At 48.5% G+C, this 27,892-nt stretch overlaps 1 protein-coding gene across 3 annotated transcripts; it reads left to right on the top strand.

Annotated features, from left to right (window-relative positions):
- The first annotated feature begins 313 nt into the window (after positions 1-313).
- LOC121545556 (AMP deaminase 1) lies at positions 314-27,892 on the top strand. 3 transcript variants are annotated; one of them, XM_041856173.2, is made up of 16 exons: positions 314-457; positions 6,498-6,503; positions 12,384-12,549; positions 14,277-14,442; positions 21,825-21,990; positions 22,105-22,327; positions 23,463-23,592; positions 24,528-24,722; positions 24,953-25,084; positions 25,172-25,335; positions 25,622-25,748; positions 26,016-26,179; positions 26,335-26,455; positions 26,581-26,754; positions 26,985-27,095; positions 27,340-27,892. In XM_041856173.2, the coding sequence occupies exons 1-16, from the start codon at positions 436-438 to the stop codon at positions 27,493-27,495; spliced, it is 2,223 nt and encodes a 740-aa protein (XP_041712107.2). In that variant the 5' UTR covers positions 314-435; the 3' UTR covers positions 27,496-27,892. The 3 variants fall into 3 exon arrangements, with proteins under 3 accessions (XP_041712107.2, XP_041712108.2, XP_041712109.2); XM_041856174.2 differs by lacking the exon at positions 6,498-6,503; XM_041856175.2 differs by lacking the exons at positions 6,498-6,503; positions 12,384-12,549; positions 14,277-14,442 and having other exon boundaries at positions 316-457.

The raw sequence follows: 27,892 nt of genomic DNA, 5'->3' as shown, positions 1-27,892 counted from the left end.
CAAATATAAGATATTCTCCTTTCGCCCACTGTTCATTGTGGATTACCTTTTCAGATAATTATTTTTGCAGTCGTTTCCCACTCTGACCACAACCACCCTTCTGGAAACAGAAAAATGTGTATGCTCTTGAACTTGTCCAGAAATAAATGTGTGTGTGCTTTTCAACATGTAACACCAGACCCTCACCCTCTCTCCCGCTATGTGTACTTGTCAGGGAGACCTGGCCGCATGTTAAAACTTAAAATAGAGTGGTGACGCGGGATCCTCTGTCGTGTATCCATTGTGGGCACAGCGGGCTCTGGTTACACAGCGCAGGCACATCCATATTGCATTGGAGAGGCAGGGAGTTCCACACTTCCCGCTACACCAGTCCAGTAGCTGACCAACTTTGCCAGTCCTCAGGGATCGAGTTTGTGGAAGGGAACCGCCGTCGCCATGCCTAAAGTCAATATGCCAGGTGAGTCGTCTGGTGGGTGCCACTGCCGTTGTATTGACAGACTGCTGCCCCACTTTCAAGCCATGCCCAGGCCTGAGATTGTTGGTGGTCCTGTCATGCAGCATTGTAGCCAGTAGAACACAGATTTCCAGAGTGCAGTATTTTACATAAGAAAACGTAGCTCTTTCGTAAATAGTCTTTATTCAAGAACAATGATTTGTCTCTCCAATCTTAATCTTTCAGGGTTTATATTTATTTAATAGCTTGTTTTTTAAAGGGCGACTGCACTTCCTGATTTAGCCTAGTGTTTCAACAATACTCATTAAGAAATGCTAGGGAGTTCGTTTTGCGTGACCTGGGTGGGCGGGGTTTGCTCATTTTCGACCATTCCATTGGTCCTCCTAAGGAGAGATCTCCGCCCGCCCGGGGCACCGGGCCATGCAACGCGAACCTGCCCAGTCTTTTCCCAGAAAACCACCACACATGTTAATAGGCAAAAGGGGGCATGAATTGTCGACATAATTGTAATCCAAACCAAACCCTCAAGTAAGTCAAGAAGCAGTCACTAACCATATTCCGTTTTGGACGAGACTGACTTTATGACCAAAATTATCCTATTTACTCTTTGTAGTAACTTTTGACACTAGTATAAATGTTTCTGACTCCTGTCGATGCCACATAGGCCGTTTTCAAGGGCAGTTTACCTTTAATGGAATACCCATATTTTATTGTGAACGTCAAACTCTAATTGTGTGTTGGTGACTCAAATTTGCAAGTCAAAGAGTTAGTCACTTACCTCTGCTGATTTGTCCCCTCAGGTTTTGTCAGAATGATTTTTTTTCAGACAATCCATTCAGAAACATCAGTTGTAAGGATTTACACAGAATAACAGTTCCTAATCTCAATTTGACTCAATATCAGAAAGCTTTGATATGTTGATTGACTAATCCAGTCACACCAGGTCTTGTGGCATGGGCACAGACCAGACCAACTGTTCAGGTAATACATTCCCATTGAGGCACTTGTTTGTCTGTCAGTACCACTCTGACTTTATAATTGGTGGGAAGAGAATTGGCTTGACAGCTTTAATACGAAGTCGTTAAGGCGTAATTTGCAACTCTACCTATGAACAAGCAGTCCACATGGACACATTCTCCGACAGAGAGGTGGGGAGTCTTCCCAGATCCAGTATATCGGTCTGAGACCTGACTATATGTTACATTGAACATGCATGTGGACCACTATGCGTACATGATGCCTTTTCGGCTGCGTTTAGACAAGTAGCACATTTCTGATTAAAAAAATTATAAGGCTAATGTTATCCAAACATTTAGTTAAACAGCTGGGTCATGTGATGTCTTCCTTGGAATACCGGTACTGAATAATACTGTATCATCACTATCAGCACCCTGTAAGACTAACGAGTTACTGAGTGTCATTCTGATCATAAGAGGGCACTGCTGGCTGGGGAGGGTTATCACTCACGCTGATGTCCCCAATAATTTTTTAAGGGGTAGAAAATCGAAGTGCTATCGTTCAGACAGCTGCTCTCTAGGAGGCATTAGCTGGCTGTCTGGATAAGGGTGACCGTGGGTGCAGAGGTTGGGTACAAGATTGGAGAATGCACAGGGCCTAATGTGAACAAACACAGAAACATTTTGAGACTGCCTACGATGGATGTGAAATCCTGACGCTGCTCAGGCTGCCAGCAGGACATTTCATTTATGTGGCCATTGTCATAGTCAGTTGTGTGTTGGTTTATGTTGAGTCAAAATATGTACAAAGGCCCTGCATAGTCAACATGGTTACAAAATGCACATGTTGAGGATTGAAGAAAGGTAATATCAGGTGTCCCCGTTGTCATGAGAATTTCTATCTCTAATTCAACCTAAGCTTGAATCATTACCAGAGGTTGTAAGGCTCTGGTTTTAATCATAAATGATTCAAGGTCCACAACCAGCAAGAATGATCTGTATTTTTATTCATGGAGAGCTCTGGCGCCAAAAACCCATACACTCCTGTTTTATACCCCTTGACACACAAAGGCACTTTGCTCCGCCCACCTTTAGGAGGCTTTTTGTAACCCGTTTTCTCAGTCCCCTTCACCCTGGAATGTTTAGTCCCGCCCCCCTCTGTTAGTGGGTTGCCACTACATTATAACTAACACCGTTCACACATTTATACTGTATTTGGGGTGAAATCCTTTAGTCATTATTCTTAAAATACAAATTAATCTAACACCCGTACTCTAGCTAGATATGTTAAATATAAAGGCTTAGAATTGAAAGAAAATAATAAAACTGTTTAGCCTGCAGCCAACCTGATCTCTTTTCATTAGCTCTCCTTCTGAGATAACCCACACGTCTTTTGTTTGTTTCCCTCTACCTGACTGCCTCTATGTGACCGGGACATTTTGATAACTCCACAGAGGGAGAGGGTAAGTATGGAGAGAGACAGGGAAGGGGTATAGGAACACATGGGGAGTATCTCAAATGCATAGATTGCTTTGGGATAGGTTGGCATAGTCTCAAACCTTCCCCTTGATCACTGTGTTCCAATGCATAGGGTTCCACCTGGATACAGAGTGCACTGACTTCCCTGTAGGGAAAGTACCACAATGTGGTGGAATACAATGGACTTGAAGACTGGAGAAGAATGTAATCTATTTATCTGTTTAAATGTTCACTTTGCATTATGGAACAATGGTACTTTCCTGTGTCGTCTCACTTGTACTAAAAGCATATACAGTAGAAAAACATGTATTCTTCATACATTTACATTTTAGTCATTTAGCAGACGCTCTTATCCAGAGCGACTTACAGGAGCAATTAGGGTTAAGTGCCTTGCTCAAGGGCACATTTACGTCATTTAGCAGACGCTCTTATCCAGAGCGACTCACCAATTGGTGCGTTCACCCTATAGCCAGTGGGATAACCACTTTACAATTTTGGGGGTAGAAGGATTACTTTATCCTATCCCAGGTATTCCTTAAAGAGGTGGGGTTTCAAATGCCTCCGGAAGGTGGTGAGTGACTCCGCTGTCCTGGCGTCGTGAGGGAGCTTGTTCCACCATTGGGGTGCCAGAGCAGCGAACAGTTTTGACTGGGCTGAGCGGGAACTATGCTTCCGCAGAGGAAGGGGAGCCAGCAGGCCAGAGGTGGATGAACGCAATGCCCTCGTTTGGGTGTAGGGACTGATCAGAGCCCGAAGGTACAGAGGTGCCGTTCCCCTCACTGCTCCATAGGCAAGCACCATGGTCTTGTAGCGGATGCGAGCTTCAACTGGAAGCCAGTGGAGTGTGCGGAGGAGGGGGTGACGTGAGAGAACTTGGGAAGGTTGAACACCAGACGGGCTGCGGCATTCTGGATGAGTTGTAGGGGTTTAATGGCACAGGCAGGGAGGCCAGCCAACAGCGAGTTGCAGTAGTCCAGACGGGAGATGACAAGTGCCTGGATTAGGACCTGTGCCGCTTCCTGTGTAAGGCAGGGTCGTACTCTCCGAATGTTGTAGAGCATGAACCTGCAGGAGCGGGTCACCGCCTTGATGTTGGCGGAGAACGACAGGGTGTTGTCCAGGGTCACGCCTAGGCTCTTCGCACTCTGGGAGGAGGACACAGCGGAGTTGTCAACCGTGATGGCGAGATCATGGAACGGGCAGTCCTTCCCCGAGGATAACGTATAGAGCAGGAGTACTCAATTACTATTTGAGAAGGTCCGGTCACAAATTTCCTAGGTGGCAAAAGTCTGGATGGATAATGTAATTTATCGGCGTAGTAACAAACCCCCACCTCACAATCCATGCGACCCCAAACTGTTCACACCCCTCTTAAATGTAATTTTTTTTACATTTTAGTCATTTAGCAGACGCTCTTATCCAGAGCGACTTACAGTTAGTGAATGCATACATGTTTTTGGGGGGGTTTTTCATACTGGCCCCCCGTGGGAAACGAACCCACATCCCTGCCGGCCAAACCCTCCCCTACCTTGGACGACGCTGGACCAATTGTGCGCCGCTAGCACTGCGATGCAGTGCCTTAGACCACTGCGCCACTCGGGAGTCACTCTTCTTGGTGGAGAGAAAATGTTGCTGTTTTACCACTAATTTCCTGCAATTCTATGCATTCTTCCATGTCTTGTGTGTGTTTATATGATTTTTGTTTTTTGTTTTGTTTTTTCGGGACCTGTGGTCCGTATTGACCCTGTTCTGGGTCCGGATCCGGATCTGGTCCACGGTCCATCAGTTGAGTATAGAGAATGAACACGTAAAAGGAATAAATTAATCAAAGGTGACCTGTCTCAGTGAGTAACTGTACATGGGAATGCATGACAGGAAACTCAACAAATAAGATGCTCTTTGTACTCCAGACTTGTTTGTGCTGTGAAGGGATGAGTAAATGTTTTCTTTCCCTCACCCACTGAATGTTGGGAATCTCATGGAGGCATCTACTCTTTGCATGGATCTTAGGAGATACAACATTAACAATTCCATTAAGCCTACTACTGGACTAAAATTCATGCTCACTAGAGAATCTCTATTAAAAGTTGTGCTTAAAAGGAGAAGTTCAGTATTTTACAACTCAACATTGGATGGCTCCTCACCCTGAAAGTAGTCTATGGGCTAGGAGATACTGTAATCCATGGTTCGGTTTTCTTTAAGCAGCCACTACAAACTTGAGCTAACTTTAGCCAATGCTAGCTAAAACTCCATGGAAGTGATAGGGGTACATGCATGCAATGTGGTACATGCATGTTATGGCGGTTTTGGAGCAGTGGCTTCTTCCTTGCTGAGCGGCCTTTCAGGTTATGTCGATATAGGACTCGTTTTACTGTGGATATAGATACTTTTGTACCCGTTTCCTCCAGCATCTTCACAAGGTCCTTTGCTGTTGTTCTGGGATTGATTTGCACTTTTCGCACCAAAGTACGTTCATCTCTAGGAGACAGGACGCGTCTCCTTCCTGAGCGGTATGATGGCTGCGTGGTCCCATAGTGTTTATACTTGCATACTATTGTTTGTACAGATGAACGTGGTACCTTCAGGCGTTTGGAAATTGCTCCCAAGGATGAACCAAACTTTTTTTCTGAGGTCTTGGCTGATTTCTTTTGATTTTCCCATGATGTCAAGCAAAGAGGCACTGAGTTTGAAGGTAGGCATTGAAATACATCCACAGGCACACCTCCAATTGACTCAAATGATGTCAATTAGCCTATCAGAAGCTTCTAAAGCCATTACATCATTTTCTGGAATTTTCCAAGCTGTTTAAAGGCACAGTCAACTTAGTGTATGTAAACTTCTGACCCACTGGAATTGTGATACAGTGAATTATAAGTGAAATAATCTGTCTGGAAACAATTGTTGGATAAATTACTTGTGTCATGCACAAAGTAGATGTCCTAACCAACTTGCCAAAACTATAGTTTGTTAACAAGAATTGTGTGTAGTGGTTGAAAAACAAGTTTTAATGATCTAACCTAAGTGTATGTAAACTTCCGACTTCAACTGTAGATTACAGTTCATCTTTGCCCATTGACTACTTTCAGGGGGAGGAACCATCTAACATTAAGTTGTAAAATAAAAATGAACCAGTGTCTGACTGACCACTTTTTTAGAACCAAGACATACTAAATATCATGATTCATATTCTACCAAAATCAATGGCCGGTTGCCTTACTTCAGTAAGTAATTTCATGCTTGTTAATTAATGTTTAACCTCGATAAACATCCATCGCTGCTTTAGTTGATTTTGTTGTGTCTTTTCAGTCATGGTGTGATTCATTGTTAGTATTTCATCAACACATTCATGAACTAACTCAATTGACTATCATTATGTTAATTATCTCATGCTGAATCCTTTGATGGTTACATGTTGCATCTGTAAATGGGAAAAGATTTTTCCGTCATTTGATCAAATAAAACAGACCAGGGACTCATTCATTTTAATGTGTAATACCTTGGTAACATTATCTAACTCATTAATTTCATTCGTAACCTGACTTTTATTTTGTTTCATTGGTTCCCTTTTGGTTTATCCTCTGCTCTCCTGCTGCGGAATGCATTATCAGGTCAAAGTAAGTATAAAGGGTGAGAAGAAGACACCAAACCTAGAGTAGCCTGACCCTGCGTGTATGTCCCACCATTGAAACGTGTGACTGCCAACATTCATTCATTCACTTATTTGTCATAGAATAGAGTTTTTAGTGGATGCTAGACAAATAAATGAGTCAATAAATTGATCAGTCTGATGGCGCATGAGGTTTCTGGGCCTTGTTGAGTCCAGAGACACTCTGACTCCATGAACAAGATAGGCCAAGAGGTACTGCAGTTGTGCAGTATCACAGACTCTTTGTCTTGTTTGGCTCTAGACGGCTGTTTTGTTTGTACTGTAGCCATTTTTTGTAAGTGTAGAGCAAGCTTTTGAGTGTTTATGTGAGTCGTCAGGCCCTATTGTTTGTGCAGGATTACTGTAGCGCTGTGTGCATGGAATCTTGTGTTCACAGTCCAAGCTAGTGCTCAGAGCTGTGGGAGTTGATGTTGGACCAAGTTCTGCTTGGTCTTATACACACACAAAGCATGCGCTATTGGAGAGTGTTTTCAACTGTTGCAGTAAGGTATGTCTAATGTTTCCCTCTGTGATACTACCTTGTGTCACGGTTTCGGCCGAGACTGCTCCTCCTCCTGGTTTGGGCAGGCTTCGGCGGTCGTCGTCCCCGGAGTACTAGCTGCCACCGATCGATGTTTCATGTTCGTTTGGTTTTGTCTTAATGTTGTACACCTGTGTCTTGTTAGTCCTCGTTAGTGTCCTATTTAGTTCTCGTTGTGTGTGCTTGTCGTTGTGTGTGATTGCGCTTCTGTTTCGTGTTTGGAGCTACATTTTCCCTCCAGTGTTTTGGAGAGGGTTGTTTGCACATGTTTGTGCGTCTTTTGTTTTGTCGCCTGTGTGCGTCGTGTATTTTGCCTTCGGGCTTATTGTGCTTCTGTTGTATATATATATAATATATATTGCACTAAAGCCTTTGGACTGAGCCTCTGCGTCCTGCGCATGATTCCCTACACCACACCCACCTTCAGCACGCCTTGACAGAATCACACACCATAATGGAATCAGCAGGATCGGCAGTGACGCCTGTGTCGCTCGAGGAGCATCTCCGTGGGCAAGAGGACCAGATCCGACAACTGGAGACCGCTCTACAGGAGGTAATCAACATCATGCACCGATGGGAGGCCAGCAGGGTACCCACACCTCCACCTACCCTGTCCATCCCATCGGTCGGTCCACCAGTCCCAGGTTCGGAACCCAGGGGGATTCGGCTCTCGCTCCCGAGGGCGTATGACGGAACAGCTGCCGGGTGTCAGGGGTTCCTCCTGCAGGTGGAGCTCTACCTGGCCACTGTACACCCGGTGCCCTCGGGATACGAGAGCGTTTCCGCCCTCATCTCCTGTCTCACGGGCAAGGCGTTGGAGTGGGCTAACGCCGAGTGGAGGAAGATGGACGCCAACACCATCACCTACGCCGAGTTCTCCCGCCGCTTCAAGGCCGTGTTCGACCATCCACCTGAGGGCAAAGCGGCGGGGGAGCGTCTAGTCCATTTGAGACAGGGAGGAGGAGCGCTCAGGTGTTCGCTCTAGAGTACCGGACTCTAGCGGCGGATGCAGGGTGGAATGAACGGGCTCTCATCGACCATTTTCGATGTAGCCTACGAGAGGACGTTCAACGTGAGTTGGCCTGCAGGGATACCCATCTTACCTTCGACCAGTTGGTCGATATGTCCATCCGTCTGGACACCCTGCTGGCCACCCGTGGACGTCCCGAGGGGAGTCCGTCCATTCCGCCCTCCGGCACCTCCGAGCCGAGCCCTATGGAGCTCGGGGGTGCCGGGCGCTAGAGAACGGAGTAGGAAGAGCCCGAGGGGCCTGTCTCCTGCACCAAGTGCGGTCGTGGAGGGCACACTACGGCCAGGTGCTGGGGAGGGTTCTCCGGGAGTAACGACAACAGGCCACGCACTGGGGGGCCTCCCAGGTGAGTAGACGTCCCACTTACCCAGAGCTTTCTGTTGCACACTTTTGTATACCTGTTTGTTTTCCACAGGTTGCACCTCATTCCCAGCATAAGGCGCTAGTAGATTCAGGCGCAGCTGGGAATTTTGTTGATCGTAAGTTTTGTTTTGAGTTAGGGATCCCTCTCCTACCTGTTGACAAACCTTTTCCCGTTCATGCCTTAGACAGCCGCCCCGTTGGGGTCGGGGTTGATCAGGAGATCACAGCGCCACTTCGGATGTGTGCGCAGGGGGTCATGAGGAGACTATACAGTTGTATCTGATCGACTCTCCTGCGTACCCAGTGGTGCTGGGGATTCCCCTGGTTAAGCACCCATAACCCTGCTATTTCGTGGCAACAGAGGGCTCTCGATGGGTGGTCTGCTCAGTGCGAGGGGCGATGTCTGGGTGTTTCCGTGGGGGCGACTTCGGTGGAAAGTCCAAACCAAGTGCCCGCACTGCACATTCCGCCTGAATATGGGGATTTAGCACTCGTGTTTAGCAAAACTAGGGCGACGCAGTTGCCTCCTCATAGACAGGGGGATTGTGCGATTGATCTCCAGGCAGGAGCAGCGCTCCCACGGAGCCATGTGTATCCTTTGTCTCAAGAGGAGAGAAAAGCTATGGAGACTTATATGGCCGAATCTTTGAGACAAGGATACATTCGGCCCTCCACTTCTCCCGCCTCCTCGAGCTTCTTTTTTGTGAAAAAGAAAGATGGAGGGTTGCGCCGTGCATTGATTACCGTGGTCTCAATCAGATTACTGTGAAATACAGTTATCCACTCCCTCTGATTGCGACCATGACGGAGTCATTGCATGGAGCGCGGTTTTCACAAAACTGGATCTCAGGAGCGCGTATAACTTGGTGCGCATTAGGGAGGGTGACGAATGGAAGACAGCGTTTAGTACCACGTCAGGTCATTTCGAATATCTCGTCATGCCATATGGGTTGATGAATGCTCCATCAGTCTTCCAATCCTTCGTAGATAACATTTTCCGGGATATGCAGGGACAAGGGGTGGTCGTGTACATTGATGACATTCTGGTGTACTTCGTCTGCAGAGCTTGAGCATATAACCCTGGTGCGTCGTGTATTGAGGAGGCTGTTGGAGCACGACCTATATGTCAAGGCAGAGAAATGTCTGTTTTTCCAGGAGTCGGTCTCCTTTTTGGGTTATCGGTTGTCCGCGTCAGGGGTGAGAATGGAGGTGGATCGTGTGTCCGCTGTGCGTAATTGGCAAACCCCAACTACTGTAAAAGAGGTGCAGCAGTTTTTGGGCTTTGCAATTACTACCGGAGGTTTATCCGGGGTTTTGGACAGGTGGCAGCTCCCATCACGTCCCTTCTGAAGGGGGGTCCGGTGCGCCTGCAGTGGTCAGCCGATGCGGACAGGGCCTTTAGGAGACTGAAGGACCTGTTTACGTCGGCTCCGTGCTAGCGCATCCGGATCCCGCATTACCCTTTCAGGTCGAGGTAGACGCGTCTGAGGCTGGTATAGGGGCCGTTCTCTCTCAACGGTCCGGCACGCCACCTAAACTCCGCCCCTGTGCCTTTTACTCTAAGAAGCTCAGCCCGGCGGAGCGTAACTATGACGTTGGGGACAGGGAGCTGTTAGCTGTAGTTCAAGCCCTTAAGGTGTGGAGGCATTGGCTTGAGGGGGCTCAACACCCTTTCCTCATTTTGACTGACCATCGGAACCTGGAGTACATCCGGGCAGCGAGGAGACTGAACCCTCGCCAGGCTCGATGGAGTATGTTTCTCACCAGGTTCGTATTTAAAATCACGTACATCCCTGGGTCCCAGAATGGTAAGGCAGATGCGCTGTCCCGGCGGTATGACACGGAGGAGAGGTCCGTTGAGCCCACTCCCATACTACCGGAGTCTTGCCTTGTGGCACCGGTGGTGTGGGAGGTCGATGCCGAGATCGAGCGAGGCGTTGCGTACCGACCCCCAGCCCTCCACAGTGTCCTGAGGGTCGGAAGTACGTTCCCGCGAGATTCGGGATCGACTCATTTACTGGGCTCACACGTCACCCTCCTCTGGACATCCGGGTATCGGCCGGACGGTGCATTGCCTTAGCACTAAATACTGGTGGCCCACTTTGGCTAGGGATGTGAGGGTTTATGTCTCCTCCTGCTCGGTGTGTGCCCAGTGTAAGGCGCCCCGACATCTGCCCAGGGTAAGGTTACAACCCCTGCCCGTTCCACAACGACCATGGTCCCACCTCTCGGTGGATTTTGTGACAGACCTTCCCCTCTCTCAGGGGAATACCACCATCCTGGTTGTTGTGGACCGGTTCTCTAAGGCCTGTCGTCTTCTCCCTATGTCGGGTCTTCCTACTGCCCTACAGACCGCTGAGGCCCTATTTACCCATGTCTTCCGGCATTACGGGGTACCCGAGGATATAGTGTCTGATCGAGGTCCCCAGTTTACCTCTCGTGTTTGGAGAGCGTTCATGGAGCGTTTGGGGGTCTCGGTTAGCCTTACCTCAGGGTACCACCCGGAGAGTAACGGGCAGGTAGAACGTGTCAACCAGGATGTGGGTAGGTTTCTGAGGTCGTATTGCCAGGACCGGCCGGAGGAGTGGGCACGGTACATTCCCTGGGCCGAGATGGCCCAGAACTCTCTCCGCCACTCCTCTACTAACCTAACCCCCTTCCAATGTGTGTTAGGTTACCAGCCGGTTCTGGCACCTTGGCAGCAGAGCCAGATCGAGGCCCCTGCGGTGGATGATTGGATAAGGCGCTCGGAAGAGACGTGGAACGCTGCCCACGTCCACCTGCAGCGGGCCGTCCTTCGTCACAAGGCGAGCGCCGATCTCCACCGCAGTGAGGGGCCGGTGTACGCACCCGGAGATCGAGTCTGGCTCTCTACCAGAAACCTACCCCTCCGCCTGCCCTGCCGGAAGCTGGGTCGGCGGTTTGTGGGGCCCTTTAAAGTCCTGAGAAGATTGAACGAGGTGTGTTATAGATTACATCTACCTGTTGAGTATAAGAATATTAACCCCTCGTTCCATGTGTCTCTTCTCAGGCCGGTGGTAGCTGGTCCACTCCAGGACAATGAGATAGGGGAGACTCCTCCGCCCCCACTGGACATCGAGGGGGCTCCGGCGTACACCGTTCGGTCCATCTTGGACTCTAGACGCCGGATGGGGGTCTCCAGTATCTCGTGGAGTGGGAGGGGTACGGCCCGGAGGAGCGGTGCTGGGTGCCGCGGAGGGACATCCTAGACCCATCTCTCCTGTCGGAGTTCCACGGGACCATCCCGCGCGCCCTGCTCCGCGTCCTCCTGGTCGTCCCCGAGGCCGGGGTCGGCGCACGGCCGGAGCCGCGCGTCAAGGGGGGGTACTGTCACGGTTTCGGCCGAGACTGCTCCTCCTCCTGGTTCGGGCAGGCTTCGGCGGTCGTCGTCCCCGGAGTACTAGCTGCCACCGATCGATGTTTCATGTTCGTTTGGTTTTGTCTGGATGTTGTACACCTGTGTCTTGTTAGTCCTCGTTAGTGTCCTATTTAGTTCTCGTTGTGTGTGCTTGTCGTTGTGTGTGATTGCGCTTCTGTTTCGTGTTTGGAGCTACATTTTCCCTCCAGTGTTTTGGAGAGGGTTGTTTGCACATGTTTGTGCGTCTTTTGTTTTGTCGCCTGTGTGCGTCGTGTATTTTGCCTTCGGGCTTATTGTGCTTCTGTTGTATATATATATAATATATATTGCACTAAAGCCTTTGGACTGAGCCTCTGCGTCCTGCGCTCCATGTTGTCCATTTCATTGTATCATGTCCGGTGTAGTGCACTTAAAAGCTTTTGGGAATCAAAATGTGATGTGGCATATAACATAAGAAAAGTGCAAACTTAGTAACTTGCTATTATTACCTTAGAAAAAACAGGGTGGGTAACACGTGTGTATATGTTTCTGCCAGAGACCGATGAGCACATGCGTGCCTTTGCAGAGGAAGTCTTTGCATCTGAGACCAAAGGTGAGGGCGTCCGCGATGAGATTTCCATGTTTGAAGAACAAGATGACTGTCCCATCCTTAAACAGGAAATGGCCTACCACCTGCACACTGAACAAGATGCTGAGAAACGGTGGGTATTAGCAGAGAGGAAGATGTGAAGCGAGAGGGTTTACTCTGGAAAAAATCTGTCCAGGAAAATAAGACCACGAAGTGAGGAATTTTTCTATGGAGGTAAACGAAAAATGTAATTACTAATTTGCTACCTAAGGCTTATTTGATCGAATAGAAGTGTCATAATGGTTAGGTTGTTACAAATGAACTGATATAAGTGGACGCATGTGGCATTTTGTCAACATAAAAAAAAAAATATATATATTTAAAAAGAGTTGTGCCTGTTGGTCACATGCGTATCTGCTCTCTCATTGGCTAGAATGGTACCACCTGATCTCGCCTGCCTTCAATCATTGAGGTCATGTATTTCCACTGTTAGAGTGGTCACTCGACCACTTTGGCAATATAATAGGGGAGAGGCGATAAGGACACGCCCAGTCCCCAAAATGTATTAAGTATAGAGAACAATAGTAATGGCGTCTTTTTGTAGGCACTAACTCCAACCATGGTTGTTTTTGTAGGGTTTTTGGATAAACGCCGAAAATAAGGTATGCGGTAAACACAGGCTTAGGAGATCTTATACGTTTTGTTCTATGAGAATCTTCATCAGATAACGTCACTTTTTGTGAATTTTGAATCATGTATGTAATTTTTAAAAAAACCACATAAAGCACAAAGGCTTCATAATTCTTAAAGGTCATGTTAACTGACTGATATTATATCATAGAACAAAACGTATAAGATCTCCTAAGCCTGTGTTAACCTCGGCGTTTATCTCAAAAACCTATTCTTTCCACATTCATTTTCCCCATAGGAATGGCTGAAAGAAACCAGAGGTAACTCATTTCCGTTTTTTAGGACTACAAGCGCTATGTCGCTTGAATGGTGACGAACAAATTCAGTTCAGTCAGTCCTCCTAATGACTCCCCCTCGCTGCTTGTGGGTAGAAACTTCACCCTGAATTTGAAACTTGTCTGCCAAAGTTGGGACAGTGTTTAGAATCATTCCGTTTTCAGAGTAATTGTTTGATTTTTTTAAATACAAAAATGTATTCGTTAATACCGTAGTTGTACATTTTCGGTGAAAATCACTACATATGAATGCGCTTTAGCTGTTAACCTGGCCTGATATTGGTTACACTAGCTAGCTACTTCCCACTCCTTACTACCGGACAGCAGTGCTCGGCAAGCGGGAGCGAAGGACACTGTGCCCCGCGTGTTGTGTTGCCAGCTTGCAGCGCAAACGCTCCCCATTGAGCAAGTAGACAATCACGGTGACATCCAGATGGTTACTACCAATATTACAAGTTATTTCTCATGTAGGCTGTTATCCTACTCTAAATATAATCAAGTGGGATGGAACAAATTGGCAACGTTAGCTACCGCCAGCGACGTGATACAGCTGCCCAGTGGGAAGCACCTCGATAAAAGACCCTTGCACTGGTCATTGCACCAACTTGTCGTTACGTTAGCTAATTGGCATGTCATGGTGACCAATACTACAAGTTATTATAAATATATATACGTTTTAACTAGCGCCATGCTGCTGTTGCCAGGCCAGCATAAACTAACATGCTGGGATGGGCTCATCAGGAAGACTGACTGAACCGAATACATTCGTCTCAACTCTCAGCTGGGTGACATATGTCATCAATTTGAGTGTACCAGGCATGTCCGTATAGCCTCGCCCTTTGCCTTACAACTAAATCCACTGTTTGTCTGTCGCGCCTCCCCTGTCGCTCCGCAGTAAGAAGAGACTGCAAAAGTGTCGCACCATGACTTTGCCTTCCTCCATGAGTGACCAGGCCAGGAAGGTGCTGGCACCTGTGGCGGAGGTGTTGTTGGACACCCCAACCTACCTAGAAGTGCCTGACTTCCAGAGAGTGTCCATCATTGGAGACTACGCCTCTGGGGTATTATAGCTTAGCTACGTAGCCTATGTTTCTCTCTTATCCAGGTTAGTCTTATTGAGATCAAATCTCCTTTGCAAGAGAGACCTGGTCCAACAGGATGGGCACCACTCATAAACTCATATATAACACATTATCTATGCTGTCGCCTCCCTCTCCCCCTCAAATAGCAGCAAAAGTCTCATGGCTCTGGGTATGAACTTGACCACTATGGCTAGTATGTGTCTCTGGGTCTGGGTCATTGACCTCCTGTAGGGAAGCCTCCTCAAAGGAATAGATCCCTCTAGACTGGAGACTAGGAGCCCACAGCGGCTGTCCAGGTTTAAGTTTAGAAAATGTGGCTCTGACATTTACAGAGAAATCGATTAGTTACCGGAGTGTAACTCCAGTTCTATGAGTGGAGCGGAGCCCCATAGGGGAGCTCTGCTCCTAGTGGTTTACCCTCTGCCCTAAGGCAGCAACAGCCTGAGACAAAATTATGCACACACCTGTAGCCAATAGGAGCACAGGTGTCCCTATAAGAGGGGATGCCTCCCCTCAATCAGCCTCCCGAGATATTTATCTTCAGCGAGACTAGAGAGGGTCGGCAGGGCCTTAAGTCCTATGGGGCTCCGCTCCACTCATAGAACTGGAGTTACACTCCGGTAACTAATCGTTCTATATCGTGGAGCTCCGCCCCATAGGGGAGCTCTGCTCCTAGTGGTTTAAGACGGAGCGTAGCGCTCCAAAATGTACTCCCTGCCGAGCCTAACACTTCCCATCGAAACGAAAAGGTCAGGCCTAGCAATGGCTGCAACCAAGTCCCGCAGTACTGCAACTAAAAACCCCTACGGGCATCACAATATACCGCGTCATCGGTTAAAGACCCGCCCCACCTAGTCCAATGGCAATGCCAATGACTAGTGGGCAGATCACCAGAATAGAAGCCATACTAATCTGTACTAGCAGATAGATGTGCCTCAATATCCTGTGAAAACACTACCGACCACTAATGGAATGACACCAAGTGTCACTCTACATTGTGAACGCGGTAGACCGCTTCACTCACTCAATGGAATCCCAGAGATTAGTGGGAAGGAACAAAACATGGGTCATACTAAACTGAACAAGCAGATAGATGACCTCACATTCTGTCAATCAACACATGCCTCTACTGTACTGAACCTGTCAGTCAGGAGTCATGCCACAAAAAATGTTTTCTTATCCAAAGCGGACCTGATGGAAACCTTGTCCATAGTCCTGCTTTTTCCTCTCTTCCTAGCTCAAGATCTCCCTTCAGCTATGCTGAGTACAGACCGAGCCAAAGAGTTAGAAAACATATCTGTCAAAAACACGTCTTCCTAACCAAAGCGGACCTGATGGAAACCTGTGTCCACAGTCCTGCTTCTCCTCTCTTTCTTGCTCAAGATCTCCCTTCAGCCACGCTGAGTACAGATCGAGCCAGAGAGTTAGAAGACATATCTAAGAGATAGAAACGGATAAATGGAGACGGCGTCGACCAGGATGCTGCTCTACAGATATCCTCTACCCCTGTTCCTCTGAAAAGGGCAGTAGAAGCCGCTACTCCACGAGTGGAGTGAGCTCTGATACCCTGAGGCAATTGCCGCCCCGCTGCCTCATAAGCTGTCTCAATGCCTTCACAAAGCCAGTGAGACAACCGCTGTTTTGAAAGTGGTCTACCTAGTGCAGCTGCATCGTGACACACAAACAACTGAGGCGATGACCTAATCGCTGCTGTGCGCTCGACGTAACACGCCAAAGCGCGTACCGGGCACAGGCGATGGCGCTTTTCCTCACTCCTCTCTCTATGAGGAGGAGGAGAAAAAGCCCACAGCTCCACGGTCTGTGACCTATATGAACTCTTAATAACCTTCGGCACAAATGCTGGGTTAGGACGTAACACTGCTCTGCTCAGGTCACCATTGATGGCCAGGCAGTCAGGTCTCGTCTAAAGAGCACACAAATCACTGACCCGCTTAGCTGTAGTCAAAGCGAGCAACAGTGCTGTCTTCATAGACAGCATCTTGAGGGGTATTTGATTCAATGGCTCGAACGGCGACTTACATAGCGCTTCGAGTACCAAAGCCAAATCCCACTGAGGAAGCGTGACTCTAGGTGTTGGCCTAAGTCGCCGCGTTCCTAATAGGAAGCGTTTCACTAGAGGGTGGCTAAAGACATTGTCTCTGCCAAACCCCTCATGACAAGCTGAAATCGCTGCTGCAAACACCCTAATAGTGGCAGGCGATTTTTGCTTATCAAACATGAGCTGTAGAAAAGAGAGAATACTCTCCACCTGACAGCTCATGGGGTCTACACCTTGTGTGACACACCATCGTGAAAACACGTTCCATCTACTGGCATACATCTTAGAAGTGGAACTGGCACGTGAACCCTGTATGGTCCTGATCACTGCATCAGATAACCCATGGCGCTCTAGCCTGTCCCTCTCAGCAGCCAGGCCTTCAGTGGTTGGCCGATTATGGGCAATTTCCCTATCGTGCCTCCCGCCCGAGACAACGCGTCCCGTCGATGTGGAATTGGCCAAGGTGGCGCAATCAACATCTGACTCATCTCCGCAAACCAAGGAGCCCCCGGGCGATCGGGCGCTATCAGTATCACTGACAGCCCCCCTGACCTCACCCTGGCTAGCAGTGGGAGAATGCAGGACAGCGGAGGGAATGCATACAGGAGAACTCTCGGCCACGGTTGGTGCACAAAGGCGTCCCTTCCCAGTGGCGGTTCGTCCTGTTCCCTCAGAGAGAACCACAGAGGACATTGCGCATTCACGCGTGACGCGAATAGGTCCACCTCGGCTCTCCCGAATTGTTCCCAAATCTGAAGAACAACGTCCGGATGCAGACACCACTCGTCGTCTCGAGGACCCCCTCTTGACATGAGGTCTGCTCCTACATTCAAGTAGCCCGGAATGTGTGCTGCTCTCAATGAGCGAAGGTGCTCGTGAGCCCACAGCCACAATTCCTCTGCCGCCCGATGGAGAGCAGGAGACCTGACTCCTCCCTGGCGATTTATGTGAGCTACTGTGGTCCAGTTGTCTGACCAGACCAGCACATCGCGACCCCGAAGGGTAGACGCGAAGTGGGTCAGAACCAGTCGAACCGTTTCCAACTCCAAGAGGTTGATATGACGACCTGATTGAGGCCACACACCTCCTATCGCTTGGGTCTGACATGTCCCTCCCCATCCCGTCAGGGACGCATCCGTGAATACTGGAATGTGAGAGGACACCTTTCCTATCGGGACTCCGTGCGTGAGAACGCGCAGATTTCTCCAATAGTTCAGATCTGCACTGAGCGAGAGGGGAACCACCACCAAACGATGACGTTGACGCAATGGGTCTAGTCTTAGTTGGGCGAACCATCGCTGCATCCTGCGCATATGCAGGTGTCCCAGTGGAACCACAGAGTGGGCTGACGACATGAGACCCAAAAGTGACATGATCGACAGCGCCGTCACCGTGTGATTCGGACGACACTTCCTCAGGGCTAGCAACAAGGCTACCCTTCGGGGGTCCGAAATTCGAGCCCTCATCCTCACAGTGTCTAGCTGTATCCCCAGGTAGACAATCTGATGAGTGGGCCAGGGCGCGCTCTTTTTCCAATTCACAGCAAACCCCAGACTTGTGAGATGCATCACTGTCTGTGTAGTGTGAGTGATCGCCAGCTCTGCTGACGGGGCGAGAACCAGTAGATCGTCCAGGTAGGCTAGTAGCCGTATTCCCTGACGACGCAACGGTTCCAATGCCGCCTCCACACACTTGGAAAATGTGCGAGGTGCCAGGGCGTACCCAAATGGCATCCTCGTGTATTCGTACGCCACCCCTTGAAAGGCGAACCGCAGAAACTTCCTGTGACGCGGCTGAACCGGCACATGAAAGTACGCATCCTTTAGGTCTATGCTCGTACAAAAGTCCCCTCTCTGGACACATTCCAGCAGACGTTTTGTCGTTAGCATTCGGAAGGGCCGTTTGGTTATGCTCTCGTTGAGAATGCGTAAGTCCAAAATCGGCCTCACTCCCCCCGTCTTTTTGGGCACTAGGAAATAAGGCGAATATAGCCCTTTGTTCCTTTGCTCCCCGGGGAACTACTGTCACCGCCTCCTTCGCCAAAAGTTCCGTAATCTCTGTCATCAGAGCGGCCACTTTGTCTGGCGTTTTCATCACCGTCTCCACCACTCCCTGAACGGGGTGGGGTCCGTGGAATTGGAGAGCATAACCCTTCTGCAACGTCTGTTCTAGCCAGCGTGAGAGGGTGCAGCTTCTTCGCCACTGCCAGCAATGCAGAGAAAGCGGCTGAGCACGAAGCTGTGGTGCATCCAGTAGGAAGGACCTGTATTCCTCTATGGCCCTTACCGCCACTGTTCCCCAACATTGAAGTGGTGGAACAGCCCAAGGTGGGCCTCCCGTGAAAGGGAGAGGAACCATCAATGCGTTCTGAGAGAGAAAGAGGAGCAGGGACGTCGGTTAAACTCGTAACCGTCGTATTCCTGCCCTCCTTGAACGCATCGCGGGTCTGAATTGCGCTGACCGAGGTCACAGCCTGCGGCAGGGCACCATCCCCAGCAAGCGATTGCGTCATCTTAGGTGACTGCAATTCGCTATCAGAGCCCTTCACTACAGTACTCCTAGAAGTCTGTAGTATGAGGTCTCTATGAGGTAAAACAAGGCGGCGCCTTGATACCTTCTTAACTTTCACCTTCTGTGTGTGTTCCACTCTGCACCCCTGGTGGGTTGATTCACACTCAGTGTGGTGAGTACTAGCTCGTTCTGTCAGGGGAGCCGACACGTTGGTTATACCCATAACCCTAGTAATCCGGCCCTCCGTGAACGTAGCATGGGTCTGAATCGCATCAACCGAGACCTTGGTCTGTGATAATGCGCCGTCCCCAGATAGCTGCTGTGTTACAATGCCTGGGGGCGCCGACACTCTGGACACCTTCGTGACCGCGGTAATCGGGCCCTCCGTGAACGCAGCATGGGTCTGGCTCGTACTAGCAGAGACCTTGGTCTGTGCTAGTGCGCCATCCCCAAATAGTGGCTGCGTCCTCATGTCAGAATCTGACAGAGACTGCTGCCTGCTATGTAAAGCACTTCTTATACGTGAAGTGTGATGTGACGACCTGATTGAGGTCTTATGGATACCTACTCTAAGTGCCTGTTCAGCAACGCACCCTCGGTGGGCTGAACGGCTCTTAGAGTGGTAAGGAAGAGAGGGTGAGATTTAAACGCTCTCGGACGTATTATGGAAAATAGGCTCTTTTTTGACAAAGTCAGGTGGAGCCAACTCTTTATTAAACACATCAACAAAGGCATTTACATCAACACCCATCCCTTCAACCGAAGGGTGGGGGGGAACAGTGGGCACGTTCGACACCATCGACGCGTCCTCCATCCACTCCCCCGCGTCCCGTCACGTACGCCTCCTTTTGCCTCCCTTGGAGGGCCAGGTCGGCGTCCCTCGTCACCTCCCTCGCCGGCTGAAGTGGGGCTACTGTAGCTGCTGGAAGGGCGGGGCCCGTTCCCCTTGCTGCTCGCTGCCGCCGGATGACGCCGATACGCCGCCTCGCTGTAGACCCCGGTCTACTTTGAGGGGCGGAGGTAGATGGCCTCTGGGACGGAGCGGGGCCGAGTCGTCCTGCCAACGGCAGGTGCTTGGCCAGCTGTTTCTTCTCCTCCTCCAGTTTGGAAAACGCTCCGTCGCCTCCTTGACTGCGACCCCAAAGAGGCCGTCGTCAGAGAGGGGGCGTTCAAGAGAGACGTCCTGTCTGCCTCTTTCATGAAGTCAATGACAACCAGAGGTGTCGCTCCCCGACCACCGAAGTGGCCATGGACCTCCCCGCGCAGACTGCGGACGCCTGTGTTAGGTGGAGTATGGCGCCAGAAATTCTGGACGCCTCCTCCACCTCCTCCGGTGCCAGCTCTGTCTTGCCCGTGGTTAAACGGGACAGAGCGGCCGCCAAGAGGGCAATGTTATTAGCTGCTGCTACAGCTTGGGCTCCCAACCCAAAGGACTTCTCTAACAGCGACGCTGTGAGTCGGTCCTTCTGGGATGGCAATGTGGCCTTCTTGGAAGAGGGCCAAGGGCTCGAACCCTGTACAAGATACGCCGCCATGGCGCTCTCTAACCTGGGGATTCCCTTGCCCTGGAACCTTCCTTCCACTCTCGTGAATGGGAGGTACGCTTTCACTGGCGAACGCGCCGCTAAAGGTGCCTCCCACGAGCCCTCAACGTACCTGGCCAAAGAAGGCATGGCAGGAGCCACTGGCTCTGCCGCCTTCCTCAGCCTGGAATAAGGACCGCCCTCCATCATATCAACCTCCGGTGCAGAGGGAAGAGGGGGCAGCCTTATCTCCAGACGTTGCGCAGCTCTCTCAATAAGACCCGGAAAATCCGCTCTCAGAGAGGCTGCAGCGAAGGACAGGGCTTCTGATCTCTCAGAGCTCGTGTCCCCTTCGCTATAGGGACTACAAGCCCTCTCGCTTTCCAAGGGAAAGGGGGGCTTGAAAATATGAGGGATGGGGTCTGACTGTTCCATCGGAACGCCGGACTCCTCCTCAAAATCCCTATCCTCCCCGAGTCTGCGCCGTCGGACGACGCCTCTGAAGCAGAGGCTAGTATCGACAGCACGTCCTCAAGGGGGATGTCCTCCCTAAAAAACGCCCAACGCTGCTTCCTCTCCTTTAAAGAAAGGAGGGCGCAGGAGGCGCAATTCGGGGGACTGCAGACGCCTTCCTTGGCATGCTGGGATCCCAAACACACGAAACACAGGTCGTGGTGGTCACCGGCCGCCATAGAAGTGCATCTGCACTGAGCTCTGAAAAGAGCTTTTGGGGGTGGGAAATCTCCCGGTGTGCTCATTTAGACGACGTTGATGACTGGAATATCAACGGCGTTTTCGTCCTGAGTCTTCGTGCTTCGTCTCTTCTTGGCTCTTCAGTCTAGTCATCCAGTCGCTGAAGATAAAGGGAGGCTGATTGAGGGGAGGCATCCCCTCTTATAGGGACACCTGTGCTCCTATTGGCTGCAGGTGTGTGCATAATTTTGTCTCAGGCTGTTGCTGCCTTAGGGCAGAGGGTAAACCACTAGGAGCAGAGCTCCCCTATGGGGCGGGGCTCCACGATATAGAACATAAGGAGGAGGTGGGGCCTGCTTATGAAACTGTTTGTAGTTCACTTTCCAACTTAAGCACTACTACATAACCCACTTATGAATATTACCTAATTATTTGGTCCCATTGTAAACCGACAACTTGCTGACAATTATCAATTTGTGTTAGATCAGTGATTACTTCAAGGAATGGAGGGATGCATTTTTTTTTTAAGTATTGGAACAGGGCACTTATTCCATCATTCCCCTCGCTACTCTTAGGTGACCATGGATGACTTTGAGCTTTCCTGTAAGGGCGTGTACCGTGCGCTGACCATCAGAGAGAAGTACATGAGGCTGGCCTACCAGCGCTTCCCCCTCACCACATCCCAGTACCTGAGGGAAATTGAGGGAGAGCCCTTTAAGCCTGAACACTCAGTGCAACCAGGTAAGTGAATAGGCTGGCAAGTGTGAATGTAAATGTCTGGGGTATGCATGCAGTAGTTTCTCGTGACAGATTACTGCCAAGAAAGTGTCTAACAGCTACCATTTTGTTTGCCAGTCTTCACATCCCCACCCAAGGAGGGCGAGGACCCCTTCAACACCAAGTGCCTGCCTGAAAACCTGAGCTGGGTAGCGCGTATGAAGAACGGTATCATCTACGTGTACAAAGACGCGGCAGCGGCCGACCAACACAAACCCATCGAGAACATGCCCGCCCCCCACTACGAAACCTTCATCGACGACATGAACTTCCTCATTGCTCTGATTGCACAGGGCCCAACGTGAGTCTTACTGAACGATGGGAGGTCAACTCCAACCTAACTTCGTTCCAAGACACTTCCGGCCAAATGCGCGAAGAGTCTGGTTGACCAAAGCGGCAAACTTGGCCTCGGTTAGCCAATACAGAAATATCTGGAGAAACTCCTTACACATAGGCATTGGCATAATCTACCAACCAATCATCTCCCACAACCCATTCTTCCCCGGTATGTGTCTTGTGCGCAACACAAATTCCTGCCCGGGTCCTGCCTCCATTTGGAGCCACGCCTCGCAGTCGTGTGATTCACTAAAATGTAATTACAAATACTTTAATCAGTAAGGTCACTCCCATAAAATTATATTGTCACTCCCACTAAGGCCAACTTTGAAACGTTGATGTTTTTACATTTTTAGTCATTTAGCAGACGCTATTATCCAGAGCAATTTATAGTAGTGAGTGCATACATTTTCATATTTGTTCATACTGGACCCCCGTGGGAGTCGAACCCACACCCTGGCGTTGCAAGTGCCATGCTCTACCAACTGAGCTCACGGGACTATGGCCTAGGCTTATATGCATTTAGCCCAAGAATGTACTCAAGGAGTGTAGTCGAGCCTACCGTTACTCCTTAAGGTCCTAACCCTATAAAGGTGTGTAGTAAATAGTTTTGAAAATTATTTCTCGCTGATATATCAAAGATACGTCCCTTAGGTTTCCAAAACCGTACCACAAGCTATCCGTGTTCATGTTCAGACCGAGCATCGTGTCTCTTTTAACAAAAGTCTCCCTGGAAGAAGATACCTTCATTAATAGGCACTAAAGCTAGTTAGCTACTATGATTGGGGTAATATGTGCTGTGCGCAATATCCTGGGGACGAGGTTAACTCCAGCCCAGCAGATCCACAGCAGTGTGTATGTGCTGGCTTTTGATCCAACCCTGCTCAAACACTTGCATCACTAATTGGTCTTTTGACCAATCAGATCAGCTTTTGCCAATAATTGGGCAAAAGATCAGAATTGGACTGCCTGTGTAAATGCAGCTTTAGGGCTGGTCTGGAACAAATAATCCAACATATGGATAACATATCACACCACAAAATGCCTAACAACTTTATAAATTCCACATTACATTTTTGCCTGTCTTTCCTGGGTGGCAGTAAGACATACACTCACCGTCGTCTGAAGTTCCTCATGTCCAAGTTCAACGTGCATGAGATGCTGAACGAGATGGAGGAAATGAAGGAGCTGAAGCTGAACCCCCATAGGGACTTCTACAACTGCAGGAAGGTAGATAGCTACCGCCTTACAAAACATATACGCATTAGCCTAGCTTATTAACACTCTTAAGACCTCTTGGTGTAACGGTTAAGGTGTTGGCTTAACACACATGCACAACCAGACATTGATTTATTGATCGGAGACAGCTTGTGTCAATTACAGAACAGTTACTAGGATTTTCTGCCTGTAGTAACACTAGTGGATAATGCTGAAAATACCGGAGAAAGCAGGTTTTGACTAGATAGTATACAGCTTGTCAGAATTTACTTTTCGTTGCAGGTCAGGATAATTAGGTTAAGGTTAGGAAAAGGGTTAGCTAAAATGCAAAATAAAGAAATACATTTTTGACGTCAATTTGACATAAGGTGTATCCTCCCTAGCCATGAACGTAAAAGCACAGTGTACCATTTCCTCACCTAAAAGCAGGGCCCTAGACATGGTCAATCACAGAGCACATTAAACACTCAAAATAACTGCCTGTAACAGGGCAATCTTCACCCTATTACATTTACATTTTAGTCATTTAGCTGACGCTTTTATCCAGAGCGACTTAGTTAGTGAGTGCATACATTTTTCATACTGGCCCCCCGTGGGAATCGAACCCACAACCCTGGCGTTGCAAGCGCCATGCTCTACCAACTGAGGTACAGGAGGCTACACCAGTTTCATTTCATAATTTTTTAAAAAAATTTTTATTACATAATAAAGACCTTTCAACAGATATCTTATATTTGTGAGTGCAAATGATGTCTATGGGCATTAGAGTAGGCTACTTTAACTTCTTACAACCAGGGTGCAACTTCTGCTTCTGCTCCCAAATAACAAATGTTGTGAGCTCTGCTCCCCCTGTTGTTCAAGCAGTGTCAGTACACCACAAAGAGAACTCATAATAACTAGTAACTCATAACTATTTTTTCTCATAACTCCTGTTTGTGCTGTTGTAGGTAGACACCCACATCCATGCAGCTGCCTGCATGAACCAGAAGCACCTCCTGCGCTTCATCAAGAAGTCGTATAGGGTGGACGCTGACCGTGTAGTGCAAAACATCAAGGGAAAAGATGTGACCATGAAGGAGCTGTTTGCCAACCTCAACCTGCACCCCTATGACCTCACTGTCGATTCCCTGGATGTGCATGCTGTGAGTCCTACCGCTAGCTAGTGTAGCGATCAAAGGGGGAAAGCAGTCTTGTGGCCAAAGGGCAAGTGTGCTACTACCTCCTGTGTCATAAAGGTCCAGACCTCTTGGCAGAAGCCGTAGAATGCTTACATAGTAAAATACATATGGAACTTTGATATTTTGATTATTTTTCCATTGGCAATGTGAACATTCCCTGGTCTTACATGCTTCTCTCGCCCTCTTCTCTTAAGGGCAGACAAACCTTTCAGCGTTTTGACAAGTTCAATGCTAAGTACAACCCTGTGGGAGCCAGTGAGCTGCGTGACCTGTACATGAAGACAGAGAACCACATCGACGGAGAGTACTTCGCCAGGATCATTAAGGTTAGACTCTGCTATGGCTGTGTTAGTATCCCTTTTGTAAACACTGCTTAATTACAACCAGCTAATTCTCAATTTTTTCGCACCCAGGAAGTGGCCTCTGACCTGGAGGATGCCAAGTACCAATATGCCGAGCCCCGTCTTTCCATCTATGGCTGCAACCCTAACGAGTGGACCAAGCTCTCCGGCTGGTTCAACAAGCATAGAGTCTTCTCCCCTCAACTCAAGTGGATGATTCAAGTGCCCAGGATCTAGTAAGTTCTATCCCTCTGTTCAGTGAATGTCCCTCTGTTCTTTCTGCACCCTTTTTTCGATCAGATTATTCAGGAAGAGTTAGAAATACTAGAGGCATGGACATACAGAGTTTGGCAACCTCGGTATACAAGTCTACTATTTTATGAATGTCATGTTGGCACTCAAAGTAAAATAAACAACAGAACAGAATATATTTGTAAATGGCTCTCTAAATAATGATATTTGTGCATTTAGAAAAATGTCTGAAGAACTTCTAACCGCTCATTCTCTGTACTACCACCTCAGTGACATCTTCAGAGGCAGGAACTTTGTGCCCCACTTTGGAAAGATGCTGGAGAACATCTTCCTGCCTATTTTCCAGGCCACCATCGAACCCCATGCCAACCCTGAGCTCAGCATCTTCCTCAAGCATGTGAGTGAGACTGGCATGAGGGACCAGGGATAAAGGAGGTTTACATTATAAATTGATACTTTCAAGGGGTATTTCACTCAAATGTCCTAATTCATGATTGTTCTCCAGCCTTGATGGACTTTTTTTCAGAAGGGAGGAATTTTAGTTAAAAATTTGTTTTGGACATTTTCAATCACTTTATAAAATGAAAGATTGGTTTGAAATATGTTGAAAATGCATTGAATATCAAGGCAATCTCTTCATTCTCCTTCTTTCGCCGCTCTGTAGGTGACAGGATTCGACAGTGTGGATGACGAGTCCAAGCACAGTGGTCACATGTTCTGCACCAAGAGCCCCAAGCCAGAGGAGTGGGACATTGTCAAGAACCCCTCCTACACTTACTACATCTACTACATGTATGCCAACATCACTATGGTCAACCAGCTCCGGAAGTGAGTATCACATGTCAATCACAATCTACATGTCCTTCAAGAAATTATTTCAGAAAAAGTTCAAATCAAACATGATACACCCATATCATTATCAGTGTCTTAGAGTACATGGCCATCATTCTGTCTCTGAGTCTGTGTTTCTGTTTGCTTCCTAGAGCTAGGGGAATGAACACCTTCCAGTTCAGGCCCCACTGTGGAGAGGCTGGAGCCGTCACCCATCTGCTGGCCTCCTTCATGACCGCTGACAACATCTCTCACGGCCTCAATCTCAAGAAGGTCAGTAGCCTCCAAACAAAATAGCCTCCTCTCTTTCTTTGGCACCATCAGTGCCTCAACACATGACACAACTAACTCCTGTGGTCCTAATGTTGATGTTTGTATCTAACACTCCCACCCAACAGAGCCCCGTGTTGCAGTACCTCTACTTCCTGGCCCAGATTCCCATTGCCATGTCTCCACTCAGCAACAACAGTCTCTTCCTGGAGTATGCCAAGAATCCTCTTCTGGAGTTCCTCAAGAAGGGCCTGATCGTCTCCCTGTCCACTGATGACCCCATGCAGTTCCACTACACCAAGGTGAGGCCAAACTGGGTGCCCCTCCAGTACTGTGTGGGTTGTGTAGGACAATATGTATGTTTTGGGGCTCTCTTGGTTCATGTTGGTGCATTACGTGCCAATCAACTGACCCAGGGTGCTGTTCATTGGTTTAACCTTCAAATTCAAAATGGCAAGGGTTGATTTTGAGCTGATCCTAAATCAGTTATAGAGCGTAAGCGAGACACCCAGCTCTGACTGTGTGTCCTCAGGAGCCCCTGATGGAGGAGTACGCCATTGCAGCCCAGGTGTTCAAGCTCAGCACCTGTGACATGTGTGAGATCTCCAGGAACAGTGTGCTGCAGAGTGGCCTGTCTGATGAGGTAACAAACCCAACAGACGATAAACAGGATAGACAATATACTGCCTCAGAGACCCACAATTTAGCCACACTGTGGCCTGAACTGTCAATATATATATATATACATATTTTACAAAGACATGCCATGATTCATGGCTAAACTCAGGCTTTTCAAGCATTTTGTTACAATACACAGCACTATAGTAGACTGCCATGGCTAAGTATCATCAGCACCAAAATGTGTTGCCTTGGGTTTTTATCTACAGGAGAAGACTCACTTTCTGGGTGCCGACTATCTGAAGGAGGGCCCTGAGGGCAATGACATCCGCAAGACCAATGTGGCCCAGATCCGTATGGCCTATCGCTACGAGACACTGTGCTATGAGCTCAACCTCATCAAGGAGGGTCTGAAGACTGACTGAACAATCTTAGATTTTATATGTTTTATGTTAACAGCTCCTGCTAAATGTATCGATTCTTTAAGACAAAGCCGCCTTGTGTATTAGTGTTCGCTCCATGGCAAACCACATGGTCTATTTATTAGAATGGGTAATGTGTTTTTAGTGTCATCTGGTGGCTGTGTACAACTCAGTTAAATTTAACACAGCATATACAGCTTTGGAAAAAATTAAGAGACCACTGCAAAAATAAGTTTCTGGTTTTACTATTTATAGGTATGTGTTTGGGTGAAATTAAATTTTTTTGTTTTATTCTATAAACTGACAACCTTTCTCCCAAATACAAATATTGTCATTTAGAGCATTTATTTGCAGAAAAAGACAACTGGTCAAAATAACAAAAAAGACGCAGTGTTGTCAG

This window comes from Coregonus clupeaformis, chromosome 30 (assembly GCF_020615455.1).
Source record: "Coregonus clupeaformis isolate EN_2021a chromosome 30, ASM2061545v1, whole genome shotgun sequence".
Lineage (NCBI taxonomy): Eukaryota > Metazoa > Chordata > Actinopteri > Salmoniformes > Salmonidae > Coregonus > Coregonus clupeaformis.
Note: the sequence above shows the minus strand (reverse complement) of the source record. Positions and strands in the feature narration are given on the sequence as shown.

What these genes read in the sequence shown, in the direction of transcription:
- LOC121545556 (XM_041856173.2), top strand. Translation starts at nt 436, where the DNA reads ATGCCTAAAGTCAATATGCCAG. An exon ending in TGAACACTCAGTGCAACCAG is followed by an intron (nt 21,991 to 22,104) that starts GTAAGTGAATAG and finishes TTTGTTTGCCAG; the next exon opens with TCTTCACATCCCCACCCAAG. An exon ending in ACGGCCTCAATCTCAAGAAG is followed by an intron (nt 26,456 to 26,580) that starts GTCAGTAGCCTC and finishes CCCACCCAACAG; the next exon opens with AGCCCCGTGTTGCAGTACCT.